Source organism: Lissotriton vulgaris, chromosome 7 (assembly GCF_964263255.1).
Source record: "Lissotriton vulgaris chromosome 7, aLisVul1.2, whole genome shotgun sequence".
Taxonomy (NCBI): Eukaryota; Metazoa; Chordata; class Amphibia; order Caudata; family Salamandridae; genus Lissotriton; species Lissotriton vulgaris.
In genome coordinates this window covers 804,404,502-804,430,928 of record NC_141695.1, presented here as the reverse complement: position 1 = coordinate 804,430,928, position 26,427 = coordinate 804,404,502, and the positions used below count along the sequence as shown (strand labels likewise).

At 44.3% G+C, this 26,427-nt stretch overlaps 1 protein-coding gene across 1 annotated transcript in view; it reads left to right on the top strand.

The window, feature by feature from the left end:
• C1QTNF1 (C1q and TNF related 1) overlaps positions 1-26,427 on the top strand; it is an 80,397-nt gene that overhangs the window by 23,967 nt on the left and 30,003 nt on the right. Inside the window, exon 2 of the mRNA XM_086931069.1 lies at positions 16,083-16,295. Coding sequence (XP_086787195.1) covers positions 16,099-16,295 — 197 coding nt within the window. The 5' untranslated portion in view covers positions 16,083-16,098. The remainder of the gene's footprint in view (positions 1-16,082; positions 16,296-26,427) is intronic.

Sequence of the window (26,427 nt, the reverse complement as noted above, 5' to 3'; positions counted from 1 at the left end):
TGTTTCTGTTCTTTTCTCCTGTTTTTCCCCTAACAGGCGTATACAATAAATAACCAGGCAATCACAATGTTTAAGTCCTGAAGATGATCCCATTTTAATTTGAGCACGGGATCGAAACGTCGACTCCTTTTAGTAGACATACTGTTGACCATTGTACACTGTTTGCTGTATGTGCTACTCTGGGAAATACTGTTCATATTGATTCTATACAGCACCCAGATCGCTCATTCCTCTTTGCCTGAAGAACCTTTTTCTTTCATTTTCTACTGTTATTTCCCTCCTCTCTACTCCTAACTCTCCAGTACGGTACAGGACTGTGCCTTACTGCAAGAATTGCTTGTTGCTAAATGTAAACTCATATACTTGAATTGATTTATAATAAATTCCCTGTCCGTCTGGGCAAGGAAAATATATACTAGCCTATTGTGGTCTATATTATAATATTTTGTTACTTCAAATTGCTGAGGACCCTTGTTCTTCTTAATCACCCAGATCCTAGCACCAACATTTCAAGGGTATGTTGTGCATCCTGGTACACGTGGGCTGAATGGTACATGTATTGTGTGTTTGAGTGTGCCTGTAGAATCCATTTGGGATGCCCTTAGCCCAACACCATGGACAAGATGGAGGTGAAGTTGTTTTCCCATACAAGGAAACTGCTAACAATTCTGAAGCTGGAGGGAGAAGACCTAGACTCTAGAATGGGAAGAGAGGAGAAAGGCTCCTTTAGTAATTCGATTAGGCCTTTAGCTTGAGGTTCTACTGATTACTCTTCCTGTTGCACTGCTATTTGTCAGATGGTGGGTGTAAAGGGTGAGACTGCAGTTTCTATTGTTCAAGGTGAAAGGGGCCCCTTAGATGAGGCCACCCTTGTGTCTTTCTTCTGTTCACACTTCAGGGAGGCTCATGAAAGCCGGGTGCAGAATACTTACAATTTGTGCTTCTTTTGTGGGTGCTCCAGACTACCCTGCTGTGAGGAGCGTCCCTCTACACAAAGAGGAGCACCCCTCTACACAAAGGTAATGTCTGACAAGGACACTTGAAAGGAGAACCTTCCCAGCCAGTTCCGAAAGTGCAGACAGTGGATCCACATCTCCTGTCTGTGTTGACTGATAAAAGTGGGACACACTTGTTCCAGTTTCAAGTTCTGTATGACCAAGGAAGAGTGTGCTCTGCAGAGTGCTCAAAGGACTGCTGTGCAACCAGAGCTGGTGTTTACCTAACAGCCAGCTTCCCAGATGTGATGGGACATCACATGAGTCTTGCCTTGCTGGAAGAAGCTGTTAATCTGCCCTGAAACACCTAGACTTCAGTCTGCTTCATGAGAAAGGAAAAGAGCCTGCTAGCCCTGCAGAAGGAGTCACTGCCCAGTGGGAGTCAGATGCAGCAAGACCCCAGTGCAGGTGGTGCTGTAGGTAAGATCGGTGGGGCGTTGGTGCCGGCTGGGGGGGGATTTCGGGGGACGATCACTAGGGGAAATTAAATAAATAAATAATTAACCCTCGTGGTTGTCTCTCGAAATCCCCCCCAACTGGCCGCACCACCCGACAGCTCTACCTGCAGCAGCCGCACCTGCCGCTGACAGGCTCTCCTGTTTGTGGTTCCAGGCAAGAACAGCAGAATCACGGCTGCCCGGTGCTGCTGCAATGAGGTCTGCGAGCGCAGTTGTTCCTGTGCCATTGTGACCAAAATAACTGTGATTGAGCTTGATCCTGTCCTGTGCCACTGTGATCAAACGAACTTTTGTGGTTACCATGTGCTGCTACACTCCATCCAAATTCTGAAACATACTTGTGTGCCACTGGTTCTGAAGAGATCTAGGCCTGGCCCAAGCTCTTTTCACCAAGGAGCCTAGTGCCTTGAAGAGGAGCCTTGTGAAGCATAGCACTCAGATCCTGGTCAAAGTGTGGGAAAGACAAGATCCAGCCTAGTGGACTTTCTACGGCTCCAGGTGTTCTGTTTTCATACTCTGTTGGCACTCTGGCATCTGCTTCTGGTGCCACACTTCAGCCGCGACCTTGCTGCAGCCAGAGGAGGCTGCATTGGACATGTGGCGTGCATGCCCACCTAGAAGCGGGAGAAGGGATGGTGCTGCTGCCAACTAGCTGCCGCCTGACAGCTAAATACCCTTAGGACTCATTACAGTGAGAGAAAAACTTCATGAACTATGAAAGACTGAGCACACCGACATGCACGTGGCCTAAACTCACACTATTACAACTGCTCAAGCCATTGCCACTGATACCACTAAGTGTCAAGTGTTGAATGGGTAGTATTTAGTCCAGTTTGCACAGCCATGGTACGACACAGACCCCAGGACATCAGAGGCGAATGATCCAACCCCCTCGATTGAGGCCCAGCAACCCCTGCGTGTTCTGTGGCGTCCACATAGTGTTTGCCATCAGGTCTCTCCTGCACCCCCCCAAAACACTTTTCATTGAGGCCCACAGCAAACACACCACTCTTAGCTCTCTTCCAAGCACTCTATCACGTTATAGTGTGTTACCAGCTCATCTGCTTGACCTCCTCACAATAGGGTAAGAATAGAAATACAACAAAAACCTAAACTACCAAGCAAATGTAGGCCACAAGGGCTCAACTAAAGTGAAATAAACAGAACACCCCACATAGAAATACTTGGCAATGCGTTATACACCACAAATTGGCATTTCTACTTTGTCTCTCTTCGGATCAGTTTGAGTCTACATTTCAATTTAATTTCTGAATGAGATTTTCTCCTGCTGGATTAAAAATTCTCAATTTGTCAACACAAGGTTACGTGACATCCATTCTCAGTGTCTTTGAATCGATCTGTAGTTGCGTGAAATGTAATTCACACAGCTAGGTGCTCTGTATGGTTGGTTTGCTTGGTTGGTCTCCTATTTGGAAAAAGCATGGTGGATGTATATGCTTAGCGGTCCAGGGTATGTCAAACACTCTGGGAGTGGCGCAATGGAAAATGCCAATATTCTGTAAAATAATCTGGGCTTATCTTTGCACCCGGCCCTCAAAACGGTAGCTCAAGGGAGCCATGGTAGGGTCTTCGACCTGACAGACTAGGCAGGGATGAGACCTGTAGTATGTCAGCATTTCTTTGGAGTAGACTGTGCTTAGGTACTTTGGGTGGGGTGGGCTTCTAATAATGACAGTGGTGTTCGGACTCCCACCCACAAGCCTCACTGGATGCCCAGTCTGGTTCCAGAAGGGAGGACCCATGCTGGCCTTAGGTGCTCGGCAGAGTGCCAGGCCTCGGCTTACTGGCATGGTTTGTACCATGATGAGTCCTGGCAGCTGGAGGTGGTCTCAGCATCTTGAATTTGAAGGCTTACCTTTGGTAGCCTTTCGGGGAAGAGATGTAGGCACTGCAGGTAGGCAACACACAGTCGATTGGATTAGAGGTTTCCCACAGCTCAAGACTTCACAACTTAAAAGTAACATAGTTAAAAGAATAAAGAATGTAGCTACAAATCAAGTTCATGAAAGGTAACAAAAATTGAAGTGGCTAACCACCCGCTGGATTGAAGACGTTACGAAGGGAAAGCGGAGTAAAATGACTTCAACAGTTTTCAGTGACAGCAAATGAGGCCATCTGGTGACATAGAAAAATGAATGGGAAAGAAAGGGTGGGAAAGTCAGAAAAATGTGCCATTGATATTTTTAGTGGAACTGCTGCTAAAGGAAGGACGCCTTGAGGGTGCTCTTGGCTTTGGAGTAACGGTGAACAGTGTCCTTTGGATTTAGCAGTCCTTCATGGAGCTCCCACCCCTGCAGCTGAGTGTCCAGTCTGAAGATTGACACTATCTGCTCTGAAAAGGGTCAGTAAGATGAGCACCCCGAAGTAAAAGAGGTGGGCTGAGACAGCTCATGCAGAGACGAACTTGGGATTGAGGAGTTCTTTTCTATCACGTCCTCAGGGGAAATTCACATACAGAGCATCTGGATCAAAATCACAAAATGGAGACGATGAGTCTGTTTTAAAGAGCGGCTTTGGCATAGCTGCAACACAGTCATAGAGGAGTGACCACATCATACACTATTTGATGCATATTCTCTCTCTCGGTTTTTTTCTGCATCGCATCAATTCATCTGTTGCCTTTACGCATCAGTCCAATCCCCCATTGCTAACTACCTCTTCACTCATTTAAACCCTCTTATCATACTCTTGCCATACCCCCTTCTCCTCCCAGGCTGCTTAGTGATGATGGCTAAAGGCACCAGAGAATCAGGGTGTGCTTATACATTACACATACGTCTGATCTGCAGTGCTCCCCAAAGCTCATCTCTCAGCCCACACTCTTCAGTATCTACATGGCTCCGTTCACCAACTTCCTCCGCTCCTATGGGCTCAACATCGTCTCAGACGCCAATAACACAGTTCATCCTCTCCCTCTCTGATGACAATACAAACAGCTAAGCAAAGGTCCACTGAATACCAGTCGTGTGGAAAGGGGGGGTTGCGGTGGTGGGAGGCCAAAGGTCTAGCTATGCCACTGCCGTATACATTTTAGAAGTCGCCCTCTGAATAAAGACCAACTCGCACAGCCTGAGGGGATATTCTTTACAATATACACCTTGTTCTGGTCTTCTGGCTGGTGGCCATCGGAACTAAGATTCACCCCATGTTTCCTAGCTAGGAACCTAGGGATCATGATCAACAGCAACATCTCAGTGTCCAGCCAGGCTAACTCATTCGCCTCCTCCTGCTTCAACTTCCTCAAGCTCCTCAGGGAAACCTTCAGATGGCTCCCCTTCCATATCCGTTGTGCTATCACCCAAGCTCTAATCACTATTAAGTTAGACTACGGCAAGGCACTTAACATGGAAATTTCCATCCAACTCACAATAAGGGTCCAGGTCATCCAGAACGAAGCAGCCAGGCAGACTTACATTCAATCTTTCCACCTCCCGCACCCACATTTTCACTCACCTCAAAAACCTCCTCCGACTCCACATCCACAAATCCCCCTTTTTCAAACAACTCATGCACCCGTGCAAAGCACTTCAAAACTTAGGTCCCACTTGCCTTAACAGCTGTGTCAGCTTTCACAACCCTGCCAGACACATCTGCTTCACCAACTTCCAGCTTGCCTCTGTGTCCCTGAAGAGGTGGTGGTCACACCTTTTCATACCTGGCTCTTAAGGTAACAGAATTCTGGTAGAAACTTGGCTATTCCAATAAACTCCAGGCAGGAGAGTTTATTCTTCTCTTAGCTCCAGGATACTCTTTTGGTGAAATGCGCACTGTACAAATGTACATCACATAATATAACATAGTGTACCATAGCATAATATAACAGACAAACCCACATTACTACAGGTATAGTATATGCAGTCCTATGCTAAATCTGAAATAGTAGTAAGCTTAAACAAGCATTTGCAATGCAATAGGTCTCGCAGTAGGAAAGTTTGAGCTATTGGTATTGTAAATGACAAATATTTTATTTATGTGTTGGTTTTGAAAATAGCGAAATTAATAGCTTTGTCATTTACAATGCCAATAGTTATAACTTTCGCAAATGTGACACCTATAGCATTTCTAATGCAATATGTGTTGTATTCACGTGACTTAAATGTATAACAATGGCTTTTAATTTTTTAAAATAATGAATACTTAAATAAAAGTTATTGTAATTTATAATGGCAATAGCTTAAACTTTTGTAAATAACTTTTGTGAAGATTATGTTCAGTGTATTTTATTGTGAGGAAAAACCAAGAACGGAAGTGAAATATTAACATACTTTTGTGAAATTTGTAATAAAGCTTGAAACATTAAGAGAACATATTTGAACCAGTTGTTGTTAAATGGTTGCACAGATTGATGCTGTGGTGGCGCTGAGTGATGTTGTGGTGGCGACGAGTGATGCTGTGGCGTTCAGTGATGCTGTGGTAGTGCATAGTGATGTTGTGATGCCCCTGAGTGATGCTGTGGTGGTGCTGAGTGATGCTGTGGTGATACGATAGATAGATAGAGTGAGGGCGATAGATAGATAGAGGGAGAGCGATAGATAAAGTGAGGGAGGGAGATAGATAGATAGATAGATAGATAGATAGATAGATAGATAGATAGATAGATAGATAGATAGATAGATAGATAGATAGATAGATAGATAGATAGATAGATAGATTGATAGATAGAGTGATGGTGATAGAGTGAGTGTGATAGTTGTTATGTTATGTTTTGTTGTGTTTTGTTATGATATGCTATGCTTTGTTTTGTTATGCCATGCTATGTTTTGTTATGCTATGTTTTGTTGTGTTTTGTTATGCTATGCTTTGTTTTGTTTTGTTATGCTGTGCTTTGTTATGCTATGCTATGTTTTGTTTTGCTATTCTATGTTTTGTTATGCTATGTTTCGTTGTGTTTTGTTATGCTATGCTATGTTTTGTTACGCTATGCTATGTTTTGTTATGATATGCCATGCTGTGCTTTGTTTTGTTATGCTATGCTATGTTTTGTTTTGTTATGCTATGCTATGTTTTGTTTTGTTATGTTTTGTTGTGTTTTGTTATGATATGCCATGCTTTGTTTTGTTATGCCATGCTATGTTTTGTTATGCTATGTTTTGTTTTGTTATGCTGTGCTTTGTTATGATATGCTATGTTTTGTTTTGTTATGCTGTGCTTTGTTATGATATGCTATGTTTTGTTTTGCTATTCTATGTTTTGTTATGCTATGTTTTGTTGTGTTTTATTATGATGTGCCATGCTTTGTTTTGTTATGCCATGCTATGTTTTGTTATGCTATGTTTTGTTGTGTTTTTTTATGCTATGCTATGTTTTGTTTTGTTATGCTGTGCTTTGTCATGCTATGCTATGTTTTGTTTTGCTATTCTATGTTTTGTTATGCTATGTTTCGTTGTGTTTTGCTATGCTATGCTATGTTTTGTTATGCTATGTTTTTGTTATGCTATGTTTCATTGTGTTTTGTTATGCTATGCTATGTTTTGTTATGCTATGCTATGTTTTGTTATGCTATGTTTTGTTATGCTATGTTTTGTTATGATATGCCATGCTGTTCTTTATTTTTGTTATGCTATGCTATGTTTTGTTTTGTTATGCTATGTTTTGTTTTGTTATGTTTTGTTGTGTTTTGTTATGCTATGTTATGTTTTGTTATGCTATTCTTTGTTTTGCTATGCTTTGTTTTGCTAGGCTATGTTATGCTATGCTATGTTTTGTTGTGCTATGTTTTGTTGTGTTTTTTATGCTATGCTTTTTTGTGTTTTGCTATGCTATGCTTTGTTATTCTATGCTATGTTTTGTTATGCTATGCTGTGTTTTGTTGTGTTTTGTTATGCTATGCTATGTTTTGTTATGCTATGCTTGTGATGCTATGCTATGTTTTGTTATGCTATGCTATGTTGTGTTGTGTTTTGTTATGCTATGTTTTGTTATTCTATGCTATGTTTTGTTATGCTATGTTTTGTTGTGTTTTGTTAAGCTATGCTTTGTTATGCTAGGTTTTGTTTTGTTATGCTATGTTATGCTATGTTTTGTTATGCTATGCTATGCTTTGTTTGTTATGCTATGCTATGTTATGTTTTGCTATGTTTTGTTAGGCTATGCTATGTTTTGTTATGCTATGCTATGTTTTGTTATGCTATGCTATGTTTTGTTGTGTTTTGTTATGCTATGCTATGTTTTGTTATGCTATGCTTGTGATGCTATGCTATGTTTTGTTATGCTATGCTATGTTGTGTTGTGTTTTGTTATGCTATGTTTTGTTATGCTTTGTTTTGTTGTGTTTTGTTATGCTATACTATGTTTTGCTATGCTATGTTTTGCTATCCTGTTGTGTGGTTGTGTGTGTGTGTGTGTAGGGTTGTGTGTGTGTGAGGGGTTGTGTGTGTGTGGGGGGGTTGTGTGTGTGTGGGGTTGTGTTTGTGGGGTTGTGTGTGTGATTGTGTGTGTGTGGGGTTGTGTGTGTGTGTGTGTGGGGTTGTGTGGGGTTGTGTGTGTGTGTGGTGTTGTGTGTGGGGGGGAGGGGGTTGTGTGTGTGGTTGTGTGTGTGTGTGTGTGTGTGTGTGTACGTGGTTGTGTGTGTGTTGGTATGTTTGTGTGGTTGTGTGTGTGTGTGGTTGTGTGTGTGGGGGGTTGTGTGTGTGGGGTTGTGTGTGGGGTTTTGCGTGTGTGGTTGTGTGTGTGTGGGGGGTTGTGTTTGTGGGTGTGTGTGTGGGGGGGTTGTGTGGTGTGGGGTTGTGGTTGTGTGTGGGGGGTTGTGTGGTGTGGGGTTGTGTGCGTATTGGTTGTGTTTGTGTGTGTGGGGGGTTGTGTGTGTGGAGTTGTCTGGTTGTGTGTGTGGGGTTGTGTGTGTGTATGTGGGGTTGTGTGTTTGTGGGGTTGTGTGTTTTTGGGTTGTTTGTGTGTGTGTGAGTGGGGTTGTGTGTGGGGGGGGGTTGTGAAAGGTTGGGCCTGCGGCTCAGAGAAGGGGCTCAGTTTCCCGAGGGCTACTGCCTGCTAGGCCCAGATGTTACAGTCTGCTCGAGAGTCTTCTGGCACCGTCAGAGATGGAGATAACATTAGTCCTGGGGGTAAGCATGGGCGAATTTTGCGAATCTCGCGTTCGCGAATTTTGCGGATTTGCGAACTCGCAATCCGCAAAATCCGCGAATTCTCGTGAATTTGCGGATTTTTTTTTTTTTGTGTTTGCGCGGGTTTCTGCCAGTTCGCGAGGGTTTTTTACAATGTCGCAAATTGCGAACTTACCTGTCGGGTCGCAAGTTTCGCGAACTTGTTGTTTCTACGTGTCCAGCCTGTTTGGGACACTCTTCTTCATCACTGCCACTCTCTGTCACCACTGCCACTCTCTGACTACTCATGCCACCCTCTGGCCCACCCATGCCACCCTCTGTTTCATCACAGCACCCTCTGGTTGTCCAGTCAGTGTACATTATTGTGGCAACGCAAGCACACCTTCCCTGCCTCAAGTGACCTGAATTAATTTGGGGCTGATTAATGTGTCACAGAATATTTTTTTAGCTGGCACCTGCTTCCTTAGTGCTTCCTGATTAGTGATCTTTTGCACTTGCTAAGTGCTTTCATTGTTGCAAAATTAGTTACAACACCTGCCCTGCCCCAACTGACAATAATGCATTAGGGGCTGATTAATGGACTTGAACTTCCAGCCTGGCTCCTGCTTGTCTCCCTTAGCTGTAATTCAGGACCTTTGTGGCATATGTGTAACTATTCTGAGGTTCAGAGCAGGGTCACATAATAGTTTCAACTGGCAACTGAACTCTGGAGGGGCCCCTCAGGAAGCACTACAGGAAATGGCTACTAATGATGAGCCTGAACTTTTGAACCTGGTAAGTAGTTACTTTCAGTTTTGCTAAGATCGTATTTCTGCAATTTTGCACTTATTCGCGGGGCGCGAACTCACGCGAACAGTGCGAACAGTGCGAGCAAAATCCGCTGCTCGCGGATTTGCGGATTTTGCGGGAGATTCGCGAATCTCGCGGATTGCGAATTTACCGAAAATCCGCAAAATCCGCGAGCGAAACGGATTTTCCGCCCATGCTTACCTGGGGGTAAATACTAGGAGGGAAGGGCGTGGGGGGAAGAGAGGGAGGAGGGAGATCACAAACAGATCGTGAGAAATTTAAAACAAGCCGCACAGGACTAGATGCTTGACCGCCATTATTTAAGATGTTAATAAAAAATAAATAAAAAAACGAGTTGGCCGAGCCATGCGGAAACACATTTATTGGGAGGGTGTAACACCCCAAACACCTTCCCCATCCCTAAAGATGTGCCTCTCTCCCTGCAGGCTCTGAAGAGATGGCTGTGTAATGGGAGGGACTGTTTGTGCTGGTTGTGAAGTCTTAGGGACTGTTTGGATAGGCTCCGAAGAGACAGCTGTGTACTGGTAGGAGCTGGCTTCACTGGAAGGGACAGTCGGTGATGTCTCTGAAGAGTAGCTGCTGTCTATTGGTAGGGGACAGCCGGAAAGGCTCACGAGTGTTGTCTACTGAGAGGAGCTGTGTGTACCGGGAGGGAACAGTCCGAAGTGCCCCTGAAGAGACTGCTGTGTGCCGAGGGACAGTGCGTCATGCCTCTTTAGAGACAGCTGTGTGCTGAGGGGCAGTCTGCGGTGCCCCTTAAGAGAAGGTCGTGTGCTGAGAGACAGCACGCGGTGCCTCTGAAGAGATGGCTGTGTGCAGAAGGACAGTCTGTGGTGCCTCTTAAGAGACGGCTGTGTGCCGAAGGACAGTCCGCGGTGCCCCTGAAGAGAAGGTTGTGTGCTGAGGGACAGTCAGTGGTGCCTCTGAAGAGACTGCTGTGAACACAAAGGTGCTTGCATGCAGTGGTAGAGACAGCCCCCGCTCTTCAGAGACTGTTCTGTACTGAGAAGAGTTTGCATGTGCATGAGAGGGACAGATGTGTAAGGGGGACAGTCAGAGCTAGCTCAGAGTGAACTGGCCAGCTCATAGATCACATGGATAACTAAAGCCTTCTAGTGACTCGTGAAACTGGAAATGTAAAGGGAATGTCATGATCCCGCACATAGCAACAGGAAGGCTGCAGGAAAAAATCGTTGATCTGTCAAGAACCTCGGGAGCGCATTCCATTGAAGTCTGATGGGGGGGCGGGGTAACGGCTTGCTTTGAAGTCGCAGACAAATGGTGTATGGAGTGCGATGTGAGATGTGGCTGGTTGATGTGCACACGCCTGGCTCACATGAACTGTGTCTAATCCGCAGCTTGGGGAGACTTTTCGGAAGCCTTACTAGAATCTCGCCGAACAATGCTTACGCATTGCTTCAGCGAGACCTAAAAAGGATTGTCAAACAATGTCCCTCTTCCCACCCGTCTACGCCTCAGCATTACTTCCTATTCAATTCATGGTCCCAGTCCTTAAGTCATGTGCATGCACACCCTAAAAACAGGTGCCTGGCTGCCTGGTTAAAATAAAAAAAATATTCAAACCATTCCCCCACCAGGTGTGCCTAAAAACTTCCAACTCTTTTCAGAAACAACCTTTTTGTTGGTGGAAGGCAGTCATCGTTTGCTTCCTGCCTACCTTTAGACCCTGTTTGGCCCTTTAATACCAGCTCACGCCCACCGCTGGGTCCCAGTTCTTGCTTATCCCGTTGTGACTGCCTATGGGTGTGGAAGGATGATGTGGACTGCCTTCCTGTGACTTTTTCTTCTTGCTTCTGTTTCCTCTCCTTTTTTTGAATTGGGGTCTTTCAGATGGGGTGTGTGGCTCTGGCTGTGGGTGTACCCTTGCCTGGCACTTGTGCACTAGAGGGGTCTCCACCTGCTCCAGCGTGCGAGATGTTGTTGTTTTCGTACCTTTTATGATTGCCTTTCCTCTCTCCACTTTACCAGGATTGATTGGTGTTTGCTGCAAAGGATCTGCAAATTAATTCTGCTCATCCTCTGATGGGTCCTCCTTCCACAGCCTCTGGTAGCCCCTTTGGGTTTCTGTGGTTCTGTCTGCTGGGTAGGCCTGGAGTCTGGGTCATTCAATGTGCTTCTTCTGATTCATGCACCTTCTTTTTTGACTGGCGGCGCTAGATACTGGTAGTGTTCTCCAATTTTTCTCCTTGTAGAAAATGAGGACTCCTTATGGATTCAACTCCGGGAAGCCTCATATAAGGGACATGCCAGGATATTCTGGTCATTAATTGGCAAGGGTTGCGGCACTAGATCCTGTCCTATGCCTATTGCCATTGATGAGCAGATTTGGGCTCATTACATCGAGAACTTATACAGCAACAATGGTCCCCAACGGGACGATGATGCTCCCATTGTAGACTCTCGTTTATATGATTCACCGTCCGAAAAGGAAATTGAACTTGCCATCAAAAGCATGCGCTCTTCTGGTGCGATGGGTCCCGACGAGGTCCCTATTTCGGTGTTAAAACAACAAAGTGAATTATGGAGCAAAATTCTTTATCCTGTGTTTAAATCCTGCTTTATTAGCGGAACAGTCCCCCCATCCTGGAAAGGGAGCATTTTAGTCCCTTTATATAAAAAAGGGGCTAGAGACCTACCCCAAAACTATCGTCAAATCGCTTTGCTTGATGCCATTGGCAAGGTCTTCGCAAAATGTCTTCTTGCTTTAATTAACGATTGGGTATCTAAGGCCGAAATTTTGCCCTTTGAACAAACTGGCTTTAGGCAAAAGCATGGTACGTTAGATAATTTGACTGCACTCCAGGTTATAACGGAGAAATATGTCAAAGTTCGTGGTGGACATGTGTATGGCGCCTTCATCGATTTCTCCACAGCTGTCGACAAAGTGGACAGGACATTGCTGTGGGGAAAGCTATTCGATTTAGGAATGCCATCTTTTCTTTTTAAATTAGTCCGTGCCCTGTATTCGGACACTTGGTGCAGAGTTTTGCTAGGCGGGGAAAGAGGTTTATCTAGAACTATTCACACGTCTAATGGGTTAAAGCAGGGTTGCCTATTGGCTCCTCTGCTGTTTTCTCTTTATATAGTTGATTTACCTCTGGCTCTCTATGCATGCTCTGGCATAGCTCTGATCCTGGGGGGTTCCCCAATTGTATGTCTCATGTATGCTGATGATATTTTGATTCTTGACCTAAAACCCAAGGGATTGAATAATCGCCTGCATGCCTTACATAAGTATGCAGGAAAACATTTTTTGTTGATAAATATTGCAAAAAGCAAAGTGATGTGTATGTCGGGTAGGAAGAAAACTAAATATGCGAATTTTCCATGGACTGTAGGGGGCCAAAAATTGGAAACAGTGAAATCGTATACCTTCCTTGGTAAAATTGTTATCAGTAATTTAAGCGAAAAAGCTCATATAGCTAATAATTCCCGGAAAGCTATTGTCCAGGGAAAGAGTTTGGTATCCTTGTATAAGGCTACAGGTAGGAGACACTTTTCAATACTGTTAGACGTATTGAGAGCAAAAGTCCCTGCCTCCTTACTCTACCGAATAGAGCTAATTGATATAAAAAATTGGAGCTTTTTACATTCCTCGGAAGGAAAAATTTTACGTAGCCTTGTATCGGTCAATACAGCGAGTTCAACGGCTGTCTTGAGACAGGAATTCGGCTTACGTAGTAGCTGGGTTCAAGGTTTGGCGGGGATCGTGCGCTGGGTTCTAAGCCTAGCAAGGGGCGAGCCGGGCACGCTAAGACATCTTATAAAAACTGAGTTGTTGGGAAATTTTAATGACTATTCATTAATTATAAACAATTTTAGATATGCTGTGAGTCACTTACAACTAGATAAAGATGTTTTATTTTCTTTGTCACCATATCAGTTGAAAACTCTCTTGAAGTCTTCCTCGTGGGAACTAGGGTTCAGACTGGATAGAGAGCTTCGCATTCTGAAAAAGGGTATTACTCCAGTTATCGATTCCTGTCTTGTGAGGAAAGCTCAACCATATGTTCTATGGAATATTCCTCATGTGGTTAGACGTCTACTATTTCTAATAAGACAGGATTTAATGCCTCTGAAATTGCTCTTATCTAAATGGTATGGCTCTTCAGCTGTCTGTGATTTATGTCATATGAAGGAGCAGGATTTGTTGCATGTTATTTATGTTTGCCCACGCACTGATGCCTTATAGGCGGAAATGGCTAAGACCCATTTGCTTTCAATTGAATATTTTGCCCGCTTCTGCTTTTAATGCAGCTATGATCAATCCCCCCAATGAAATGTTCTGTTTTAAACTATACAAATTTTTCAAATGTTTTCTGGATATGTACTAAGTGGAAATTCAGATGCCCTGATCTCTGTGTATCTTTATTTTATGTACTAGTTAGTATGTTTTCTCTTTTATGATTTTATTTGAATATATTTCTATGTTTTTATGTGGATCTCGTGAGAGTTCCGTTATCATAAATAAATAAAACTTGAAACTTGAAACTTGTAGATGTGGAAGCTTAGCCTACCCAGGGCATGGTTTATCTCCCGCTGCATGCCGTTTTTGTTTGGGCAATTGGATTCCATTTTCCTCCTCCCTTTTCTTGGAGTGGGGAATAGTCATGCATTGGCCCTGTCCTCCAAGAATGTCACAAGGCAGGGGCTGAACCTGCTTGTGCCTGAGGTGCTTTTGCACCTTGCTTGAGATTCTTTAGTGTTTCTCTGTCCACTTTGAATTATGTTCTGGAGGTCATTTACAAGGCTGATCTCAGGTGGGACCACTGATGACTTTAGTGATGCAACATGCCCAACACCTTTCCACTCCTCACCCCTGCTTGCAGGGATGGGTGCTCGTGATAGTCTCCGGCCTGGGCTCTCGATTTTGATTGGGTTGAATTGTGCTTGTTCAGCCGCAGGGTCTTTGTGCTGCTGCCTTTGGTACATACTGTTCTTTTCCCAGCCTGTCTGTCTTTTGGTGCCTGACAGGTGGCTTCCATTTGCTTCCTCGGCTCTCTTACCTCCTGTAGGGTGCTATTGTAGGTGTCCTCTGATTTGGGCCAGCTCCTCGGATCATGGGTTGCAACTTCTGCTTTTTTAAGCTCCCAGTGCTTGTTGCTTATTTTGGGACTGTCTCTTTGGGTTTTGTTTTGTTGGTCTTTTGGGTTCAGTCCTTTTTACTGCGTGTGTCCTTTTGGCAGGCTACTTTGGTGGGTAATCTATGCCTGCCATGCCTTCTTTGGTAGATCCTGATGGCGTAACGTTGGGACAATGAAGTGATAAGGAGGCTATGTTTTGTTTACTTAGCAATAATACCATTACTATGATTCTACTTCCTTGCTCCAGTCCTTACTATGCTTGCACCCTCTCTGCTGTGTGCCCGGCTTTGATGGTGCCCTGTTGGGCACATTTGGTAGTCGACTAGGGAGGTTTCTGGGTAGAGGTGGTCCTTTCTAGGTATCCTTGGAGGGTGAGGAGTTTTCTTCTTTTTTTTTTAGGTAGGCAGTGGGGAGCCCGTCGGTAGGGTGCATACACACCTAATGACGTAAGCAGTGGGATGAGAATGTAGAACGGGAGTAATGGGAATTACCAGTAAGTAATCAAGGCATTATTAAAAACTATGAAACCTAGGTAACGCAGTTACAAATGTCCATTCTCACTCTGATTTTTGATTATTAATAACGATTCTTACACCACCACTTTGAAGGCACATTTTCAAGAGAATCTTCTTGGTTATGAGGGTGCTCTTACTCTGGAGGCAATAACATTCACGACCTAACTCCAACCCGACTGAAACGTTAAAAGTCATAGACAGCCCTGGACATAACCATTCCTTCCATCCATGCATTTCTGGTAAGTTTCGGCTCTCCTCCTCTTCCCCTTGTGACCAGACATCCACATCAATTAAAAAATAAATTTTTGGTGCAATGTAAACCCATTGTTTATTTTTCAACATAAAGCGAGGTGAATAGGTTCCACTTTCTGAGATGCTTAAAACATCTTTGTCATTCAACAAAAATGACTGGTACCACGACAGGCCTCCTCTTCACACCTGGTAGACAGTTCTGCCCTTCTTCTCTGCCCGCCTGAGACCTCGGGTAAAGATGGGCACACCTTCTTTGAGCCCCATCTTGAGATGGCTTAACCTGCTCTTAGCCACTGTTAAGAGACACATACCTTGCTCGTATCTCCCTCGATCAGGGCAGAACTCACCTCGTCTTGGCCCAAGTTGAAGACAGACTTTCTCGATCTTAGTCCCAGTTAGAGATGGCCTGCTTGTACCCTCCTTTAGAGATGGACATGCCTGATCGTATCCACATTATTGATGGATGTGTCTGCTCGTATCCCCTGTAGAGACGGACATGCTAATATCCATGTTAGAGATGGACATGCCTTCTAGTATAGGCTTTAGAGGTGGACTCTCCTGCTCTCGGCCACCATTAGATATGGACTCTCCATCTTCCATCCCCATGAAGGACTCTCCTGATCGTACACCTGTTAGAGAAGAACACCCTTGTCTCAGCCATCCAACAGATGGAGAGTCTCCTGTCAGGCTCCACTGGAGATGTCTCTCCAAATCTTACCACCAGTGTACTTTTAGGCTCTTATTCGCCTACACCAGTTGGAGATGGACTCTCCTCTACCAGCCACTGCTAACAAAATGACTCCTAGTGGAGACAAACCCTTCTCGCTTTCTTTCCTTGTAACGCAAGTCTCTACTTCTCTTCTCTTAGGCAAAGCTGTGCAAGGATGAATCAGTTGGCCCGTGGCTCCCCAATCTTCATGTACCTGCTGCTCATGGAGATGATGTTCAATGGCAGTGTGGCAGCCCAGCGGAGCAATCCCCGGCGGTCTCAAGGGCATTCCGACAAGCCACAGCGTGATGTTCCTCGCAAGCAGCCTCCTGCACCCACGTCATCCACACAACCCCAAAGCCAGACCTCCAGGTGAGACCCATGCACGAATTATTTAGTTGTCTTCTTTTAGATGGAAAAAATAAAATAACAATGATGTCTGGAACTGCTTTGCAAGCCAGAGACCATGGGGAGGTATAGCACAGTTGGTGGAAGATTTATCCTTATATATTCATTATTAGCTTCACTTACTGGAATTGTGCACTAAACATGAACATAGATGTGTAAATAAAACTACTGACTAAATGAGTTATGTAGTTGTCGCTCCTTACAGAGTGGGTGAGTAAGTACTTGCAGTAACCAGGTCACAGGCGTACATTAGAAGGCTCAGTGATAATTGGGTGTGTGCTCCTGTTTATTCCCTTAAGTGCCAGTCCTGTATAAAGCCTAGAGGGAGAGATATAACAGACAGATATCCCTGAACACCACAAGGGTCTTTGGTGGATGCTCTCTCCAGTCCTGGCAGTCTGGAAGGCAATATGTTGGATGTGTGATTAGAAATCTCAGGCAGCACTTCCCCATATTGGGTCTCTGAAAAAGGGTTGTGAGGAGTGTACATCCGTAGGCACAGTGACCATGGGTGACCTAGGTGAGTTGAAATGGCAAGAATCAGAAGGGAAGACTGCAGCTGAGGTAGGTGCACTCTAGGTGCACTGGTTGATTCTCTACAGCCTCCACAGCTGCATGGTCTAACTCAGGCAGAGGGAGGGGTGCAGCTCCACTGGGCAAAGAGGGTGGAGTCACCATGTGTTTTGTGCGGGCAGTAGGGCATGGTGTCTTATCGGATTTCAAAGAAACCCAGGCTGTGTTGGATAGAAAAGGTAATCCAAATTCTTCTTCATTTTTATCTTCAATCAAGCCCACCGTCGCACGTTCTCCAGCTCCGGAATCAGATCTTTAACTGTAGAGTTGAAGACTTGATTTTAGAGTTAGTCATCACTGCCTTCATGCGACTATTAATTCACACGGTAAATGCTTGTTTACATTCCCGATAACACGAGGCCATGGAGCTGGCGTTCCTCTCCCTCATGGGTCCTTTGTTCATATCGGAAGGGATCTTGTACGCATAAAAACCACTCGTGAACAACACTCCAAGCCAACTCAGGGGACAGGTCATGGAAAGACGTGGGTACAATGCACAAAGCAAGGGTGAGAAGCAGCTAACATCAACAGAAGAGCATTCCTACACCAGCCTCCTGCATCGACCAATCTCTTTTGTGAGAAGGAAGCCTCTGGTCCTGAATACATTAGTCATCATAATCCTGGAACTCTGGAGACCATGGGATCCCCCTCAGGGAACTCAGACGTTTGGAGCACCAGGGGAGGCTCACAATACAATACACCAGATATAACAAGTGTACATAGGAAAGTGTCACGGGATTGCTGATTGTGATGGAGAACAGACATCCATCAGGGAGGAGCCCCCCCTTTTCTAATCAGAGAGGACCTGATATCACAAATGGTGGCCACAGATAATGGGAAGGGAGTCTGGTTGCTCCCCTGCAATTTGTGCACATGCCCGCCTAGCTCCTTTTCTTCTTTCTTGGAACTGCGACCTTGGTGTCTCTTCTGTAGCTCCAGTCTACCCACAGTATAGACATCAGTTCCTTTGTTCCTCAGTTATTGTCGAGCTGTTGCTGGGCAGCAGCCACACTGTTGCGAAGAAACACCACATACTTGTGAAAGATTCATTGAGTGTCACCCGTTGCCTTGAGCAGCATCAATAAATCTTTGGCATCGTTTCCGTTTTAGTGGGCGAGAAAAAACAAATGTCCACACATCTTCAGATTTCGTGCAAATGTTGTACATTTGTTGTTTATTACAGTACATGCATTGCAGTCTAGTCTTTCAAGAATGTTCTGGTTAATGCATGCTATGTCTCTGTTCAAAGGTGAGCGTTCTCTTCTAAGTCAGTTGTCTTCCTGACCAGCTCAGAGGAGTCCGCTCTCATCTTGTCTCCAACTCAAATAAAGTACTGAAGCTTACCTGTGCCGTCTGCCACTTTCATTTACTACATTTATCTTCCCTTTTCTGTCATGAAGAAGTGATAATTGATTGGTTGATCAGCATTTGTTAGGTTATATAACTAGTGAATGATTGGTTTCTGATTAGGTAGGAAAATAGGTGGTGTCACCTTAGGCCTGTCCTGTGATCATGAAGGGGATGCCCCAGAGAAGGAGACAAGATAGTCTGTAGGTTGCTATGGACCAAAGTCGGACACAATGCAATTTCCAGGTCATGTCATGTGAACTCCAGGCACTTTGGGAAATCACTGTGTCCTATATACGACTGTGATCCCTGTATATAGTGTAGATAATTGGTCTGTATGCATTTTAAGGACTTCTTTAAAGAAATCAGGTTTGCAAGTGTATGGAGATTGCTGGCTTCCGAGGTGGGCACTGATCCGGGACTGGCAGCAGACCAGACACCTGGGAGCAGTGATTCTCCGAATTATATGCCACGAGAATCTGAATTTCATTAAAGACACTGAGGCTAACAATATGCATTGTTCCTTTAATGCAACTCCACACAGCCGCTTTGAAGTATTACCTCACAAAGAACACTATTCCAAAACAAAATACTTCTGGCACATAATAGGCATGCACACAGTACAATCTGCCTCTTTGAAATGCAGTCCAAATTCCTCTATCATGCATCATGAAGAATCCGAAAATGGCATGAGAACAACAGGATAAAGAACAAGCATTTACAATGCAACGGTCTCGCCTTTGCAAAAGGTAGAGCTATTGGCATTGTAAATGACAAACTTTTTATTTATGTGTTGTTTTTGAAAACAGATAAATAAATGGCATTGTCATTTACAATATAATAGCTTAATCTCTCGCAAATGTGAGACTTATTATTTTTGGTGTTGTCTTTTGTAAAGTTTAAGCAAATCTGTTTGTAATTAGGTGTCTTTTTAGTTTTTCTTTCATTAGTGGTTTTAAAATTTTTAGGTACATACACGCACTTAGTGTTTTTAAATATTTTAGGTACATAAGATGCACTTATGTGTGCATTCATGTATATGTAAGTATGCTTTATTATTGATATTGATATAGATATGCAGATGTATATAAATTTTATTATATATATATATGTATATATATATATATATACATATATATATATATATACATGTATACATACATACATCTATGCATATATATGCATGTTATGTTCATGAAGGTGTAAAAAACCCTATAAAGCTAAAGCTAAAAAGCCACCTGATTACAAACAGAATTGCTTTATGTGTAACTAGCAGCCCATCCCGACGTTGTCCGGGTATGAATTGCTGCCGGCCAGTAGTATATTGTTTTGTAGGATTTCGTTTAGATAGCCTTTCTTTTCTGCAACAGGCCTGTGAAACGCTCTAATTCACAGTGCACTGCTGATGCACTTAAGAGTGCGCGTTCAGTAGTGTGTGAACTCGAGTTTCCCTACTTTATTTTTCCTTGCAATATTATATAGCGCAAACTCGACAACATGGTATGAGCACAATTTACATAACAGAAGAGCACATTAATTTGTGGTAGGCACGGGGAAACAAAGCGATACAGCCTGGAATCACAGGATGTTGAGCTGATGCCGAGATTCGAACGTAGCTCCCCAGCTCTAAAGTTTGCAGTTCTAGAACTTGTGGCGGGAGGTGTGTCTAAAAGTGTATTTCGGTCCTGGCCATCAATGAGAGAGACCTGTGCATTTTTCAAATGGGTGGTGAAAAAATATGAGAATATTGCTGGAGATGTGGGTAGCCGTGCCACCAATGTACTTACCGGGGGGAGGGTAAACACCCATTATTCCGCAACTTTCTTTCTGCATACCATGACTCCGCATACTTTCATTACGAAAGTATCATGACTCCGCAATGCCATTATAACGCATTGCATTACATTTTATATGCTTTTACCACGCATACATTTACAACGAAATTCGTTGTAAATGCATGAATGGTAAAAGCATTTTTTTTTAATGTTTGGATAAGGTAAGTATGGGTATAGGGGTATAAGTTTTGGGGTACTGAGGGATATGTTTTGGGGTGTTTGGGTATTTTAAGGGTTCAGATGTAGTTTTGGGTTATGGGGTACAGGGGTAGTTTTAGGGTTTAGGGATAGGTATTGGGTTTGGGGTACAAGGGTAGTTTTAGGGTTTAGGGATAGGTATTGGGTTTGGGGTGCAGGGGTGCAGGGGTATTTTTAGGGTTCAGAGCTATGTTTGGGTTTTGAGGTAAAGGGGTATTTTTAGGGTTCAGGGGTAGGTTTGGGTTTTGGGGTACAGGGGTGTTTTAAGGGTTCAGGGCTAGGTTTGGGTTTTGGGGTACAGGGGTATTTTAGGGTTCAGGGGTAGGTTTGGGTTTTGGGGTACAGGGTTATTTTTAGGGTTCAGGGCTAGGTTTGGTTTTGGGGTACAGGGCTTTTATTAGGGTTCAGGGGTAGGTTTGGGTTTTGGGGTACAGGGGTATTTTAAGGGTTCAGGGCTAGGTTTGGGTTTTGGGGTACAGGGGTATTTTAGGGTTCAGGGGTAGGTTTGGTTTTGGGGTACGGTGGTATTTTTAGGGTTCAGGGCTAGGTTTGGGTTTTGGGGTACAGGAGTATTTTTAGGGTTCAGGGGTAGGTTTGGGTTATGAGGTACAGGGGTATTTATAGGGTTCGGGGCTAGGTTTGGGTTTTGGGGTACAGTGGTATTTTTAGGGTTTAGGGATAGGTTTGGGTTTTGGGGTACAGGGTATATTTATAGGGTTAAGATGGGTTAGTGTTTAAGGGTATTTTAAGGAGTAAGGGTGGATTATGATTATGGGGTGCAGGGGTATTTAAAGGGAGAGGGTGGGATTAGCTCACGATATGAGACATGGCATGAAGGGCGGAACGTACCACACACCCCCAGCGTTTGTCACGCCCCCAGCACACGCCCACCGCACAACCCAGACACGCCCACAAGGGACTACTGTGCTGGCACGGTTCTTTTACCTTTTAAATGTATATGGTGGGGGTCTGCATAGCCTATGTCCTTCTGCTGCAACTGCCCTTTCCAACGCTGTATTGGGTGTTGTGATTGGTGCTGTGTTCCTGAGATTACCTGCCTCAAAGGTTTGGGCTCTCTCTTTATCATATTAGTTTGGATAAAGATGAGTCTGATGGCATTTTGTTCACTAGTGCATTTAGGCAAAGAGTAAAGGTTTGGAGTAAGGTTAGGCTGTTTTTGCAGATTGAGTGGTAGAGAGTGAGTAGTATTTAGTGAGTAGAGAGTACTAGAGAGTGAGTACTAGAGAGTTAGTAGTATGATTAGTAGAGTGAGTAGTAGAGAGTGAGCAGTAGAGTAGTAGTAGGGAGTAGTAGTTATTAGAGAGTGAGTAGTAGACTAATAGAGAGTATAGTTGTAGAGAGTAGAGTAGTAGTGAGTTGTAGTCAGTAATAGAGAGTGAGTAGTATAGAGTAGTAAAGAGTAGTATAGAGTGAGGAGATATTGTGTATGAGATAGCGAGTAGTAGAGAGTGAGTAGTAGAGATTAATGAAGAGTACTAGATAGTAAGAGAGGGTAGTAGAGTGAGTAGTAGATAGTAGATTTAGTAGAGCGAGTAGTAGATAATGGGTAGTTAAATAGAGTAGATTAGAGAGCAGTAGTTAGTGAGTACTAGAGAGTACTAGGGTGTAGTAGAGAGTAGTACAGAGTGAGTTGTGATTAGTAGATAGTAGATAGTACTTAGAGTGTGTAGAAGAGAGTGAGTAGTATTGAGTGAATAGAGTACTAGAGAGTAGTAGAGAGTGAGTAGAGAGGAGTAGAGTGTGAGTAGCAAAGATTAGAAGTAGAGAGTGGATAGATAAGAGTTAGTAAAGTGTTCTAGAGAGTAGTAGAGATTGAGTAATATAGAGTATTAGAGTGAGTCGTAATGAGTAGGAGAGAGTAGTATTGAGTGAGTAGTATAGAGTTGTAGTAGAGTTATTATTAGAGTGTTAGTAGTATAGTGATTTGAGAGTAGTAGAGTGAGTAGTAGAGAATGAGTAGTAGTGAGGAGAGTAGTAGTGAGTAGAGTAGTAGAGAGTAGTAGAGTGAGAAGTAAAGAGTTATAACAGTTTTAAATAGTGAGTAGTGCGTAGTAGAGAGTGATTAGTAGTGTGAGTAGAGTAGAGAGTAGTAGAAAGGGAGTAGTAGATATTAAGTAGTAGAGAGTGAGTAGTAGAGTGAATAAGAGTGAGTAGTAGAGAGTGTGTAGTAGAGTAGTAGAGTAAGTACTAGAGAGTAATAGGTATTAATATAGAGTAGTATTGAGTAGCAGAGAGTTGTAGAGAGTACTAGAGTGGCGGCTGATAAAAGTGAGTATAGTTAGCAGTAGAGAGTGAGAAAAGAGTAGTAGTGTGTGAGTAGTAGAGTGAGTAGGGAGTATTAGAGAGTTGTAGAATAAGTAGTATAGTAAGTAATAGAGTGCCTGGTGCAGCTCTGTGTCTCGCATGTCTGCGCCTCTCTCGGAGGCCTCATTCCGTTATGAAGAGGTGACAGAACTTTGCCAGGCCCTGCAGACAGACAGCCCCCCCGGGGTACGACTACCTGAAGAGACAGAGACACTCCCCAATACGAGGCCTGCTAGGAACAGGCGGGGGTCTGAGGCTGGTGGATTCTATTATATGGTATTGGTCCTTGAAAGGAAGTCTTTTTGGGAACATTTGGGGCCATGGAAGTCTTAAGGGAAAGGGGAGGCCCCCTTGGTGTTTCTACAACAACCCTCAGCATTACTGAAAGTCCACTGTCTCTCAAGGTCATGTGTATACACTGGAGCACGGGTACTTGCTGCACGTGCATTCAGCCGAGTCGCCTCTAGGCGCAGTAAAGAGTGGAGTAGGGGTAGATTTGGAGCCAGACTAAGAGCCCAGCCCCAGGGCCCTCTGGCACATGGCCCCTCCCCCCCCCAGCCAACCACATGCTTTGTGCTATGGAGTTTTCTATGCATTAATCTGCCCCCTAAACCACTCCCGCAGCAGCGAGAAGCTGCGCGAGTAAAGGCCCAGTGGAAGGTTTCGAGCTTCTTTAATAGTAATGAACAAATGTTGCTGTTATTGGGCTCAGTTCGACTGGTGAATGCTGTTTAATGGCTGCGCTGGGGTGTTTTAAGTTTCTATTAAGTTTAATGTTTGCCTCATGATGTAAGCTGACATATGTAAACATTGCTCATGTGTCACAACCGTATGCTGTGTAAAACATTTATAACTTGTCGACTGGATTTTTCACAAGTGCACTTCGCCGCTCCTCCTTTCATCCATGGCTGGGTGGCCTAGCTGACATACTCGAGGGCACCCCCTGCCCCATCAGATGTCATTCAGTACCCCCCACCCTCCCTGGCACTAGGAGGTTCTGACCATGTCAAGAAATGAATACAAGTGGAGAGGCAGAACCAGAAATATATAAAAACAATGTGTGTCCCTTACTACACACCCCGGTGGCTGTTTCCTGCGTCCTCTGAGCGCACAACACGCCCGACACTTCACACACCACGGGCCTGTGATCTCCTGCCAGGGCCTGGCCTCTGTCAACATCTGTCCCGGGGAGGAGGGGGGGCGGCGGGAGGGGGAGGCTTCAGCACCGCCCTCACCATCAAGGTCCCAGAATGAGCTGTGAGAGAGGAAACAGATGGGGTGCAGGTGTGAACTCAGGGTTTGTCTGTTACAATGAAGAATGCGGCACCATTGAAGAAGGATTTACTTCTCCAAATGAATAGGGGGCGGGGCGACGGGACCCTGTTGACTTACATGACCTTGACTTAAATGTCCAGAATTAAATACACTCTGTTACCCGGACAACTTCCACCCACAACATTTTGCCATTGAATGTCCCACAATACACATTCTCATAATCAGTCAACGATTTTATATATTTTTCTTATTATTTCTGTCCCCCCCCCAAACCCCCATGTTATGCTTTTTGAAGTGTGACTTCGGTTGCTGTTTCCAATATTTAAATCATAACCACTCCGCCTGCTTGTTTCCTAATGTTGTTTTTTATTCAAACATGAAATGGTCGACACTGCGCTACCAAAGAGGCATTTCCTCTCCCCAACTCTCGAAGCAGCCGCTAGGAAGTGACCGCCTCGGGCAGATTTTTTGCTCCCAGCTCAGGTTCTAAACGGGACCAGCGCAGATTTGTAAACAAGCCGAGGCAGCATGGCCGCTGGAGAGGGAGGGAGGGGTGGGGGCCCGGGGGACCGCAGAGCGCGACGGAGGAGAGCTGCGGCAGAGGGAGGGGGGAGGCGAGAGCCCGATGGAGGGCAGAGGGAAGGGGGGAGGCGAGCGGAGCCGAGCAGCTCCTGAAAGCTGAAGGGAAGGGAGGCAAGCAGATCCGGAAACAGCACCACGTTTCACCTCCCTTCATAGCGGGTTTTCTGTGTATATTAACCTGAGCACTATTACGATTTCTAATGCTACATCTGCAAGCCCTGCCAGTCAAGTACGGCGCGGGGGTGGCAGGACAGCAAGCACGAACAAGGGGGGGGGCAGGACAGCAAGCACTCACCTGAGGACGACTTATTCCGGCGGCGATCGGTGGAAATGGCAAAACAAAAGCGCCGCCTCCCCCAAAAAAAAAGTAAACGCCCACCTCCAAATGACGAACAAAAAGGGGCGGGGCTTTAAAAAAAGCAAGAAACGCCCACGAATCTGCTCCAGCCCCGAGTGACACACATCTCTTCCAATGGCTAGCCTCCATTTACGAAGCTAGCCAATGGAAGAGAGAGGCGGGTTAAAGCCCCACTGCAGAAGTCATAAAATCTTCGGCTCCGCCCACTGCTTCGCAGTGCGACGGTAGCCTCGACCTAAAAACTTCAAAAATAACAAAGAAGCTTCATAGTAGATCAAAGGAGAGAAAAACATCAAACGCACCGATATTCCAGGTGATGGAAAATCCAAGAAGAACCAATCTACTGGACTTCATCTGAAATTAAAGAGGAATGGTAGTACATCCTATACAGCTAACTGTGTAAATCACCCCAAAAACTGTCAACATATGAACTTATTCAAAAAGAAAAATATAAATTGTTAACTTTCTAAAGCATTGTTTTAATATACTTTTATACTTATCTAAACACTCCAAGCCAACTCCAGGGATTGGAGGGTGAAATAATGTTAGCCTCTGTGTCTTTAATGCAATTCAGATTCTCTTGGCATATAATTAGTAGAATTGCTATTTCATTACAAGACCAGAGGTTACCATTATGCATGTTGGTAGTTCTGAAAACCCACATCTGACGTGCTCAATCAGCTTACAATAATATTTTGCAAAAGTAGCAGAATTTGTCCTCTAGTCTGCCACCCTTCCAGAAGGACTGACTAGCCATAGCACCCCTCATAGAGTGAGCTTGAAACTTGTTAAGGTCAATGCCCGCTAACTGCATAGTCCATTTAACCCATCTTGCTATTGTTGTAGAGATAACAGCTCTAAAGGGTTTTACAAAGGAAATGAGAAGTTGATTAACACCATCTGGATGATATTCACTCATTCTTGGGTCATACTTCTTCCAGTGGCGGCTGGTGACATTTGAAAGCGGTGAGGCGTAAAATGATTGTGGTACTGCACTGCAGCGAGCGAGCGAGCATTGCGTGCAAGCCCGAACCACCTATGGGGGTTCGGGGGGTAGAACGAGTTCTGCCCCTGAGAAAATTTTGAAAAAAATAGAGGACAAATGGTGCATTTTCAAGCAAATTTGAGAAAGCAGAAAGGTTAATAAAGCAATTGTGAATCAACTAACCTCACAAACAAGCACTCTGTTACAAACTCACTGGAGCTGCTTTTGTTAATATAGAGAGTTGAAATGAGTATTGGTCAAGAAGACTAATTTAGTTGTTTCACCTCTCACTTTGGTTAACACCTCAACTATCCTCAAAGCCAACGAACATAATAGAAAATGAATCTGCTTTTAATGACCAATAAATTACTTTGAAACATCAATTAGGCAATCACAACTACCCAAAAAAGTCACACAACACATGACAGCTCAAACAAAATCGAATGTGAAAGTCAAATAAAAACTCTTAGCTTTAGGGAATCAAATCAGGCAATAACCCACCTATTTTCAACCTGGCAACTCTTAGGTGAATGTGCAAACTTGCATTCCTCATGAGACCACGAGCAAGTTCCCCTCTGAAACTGCCTGCACACTTCAATCGTCAGCCATTTTGTATCA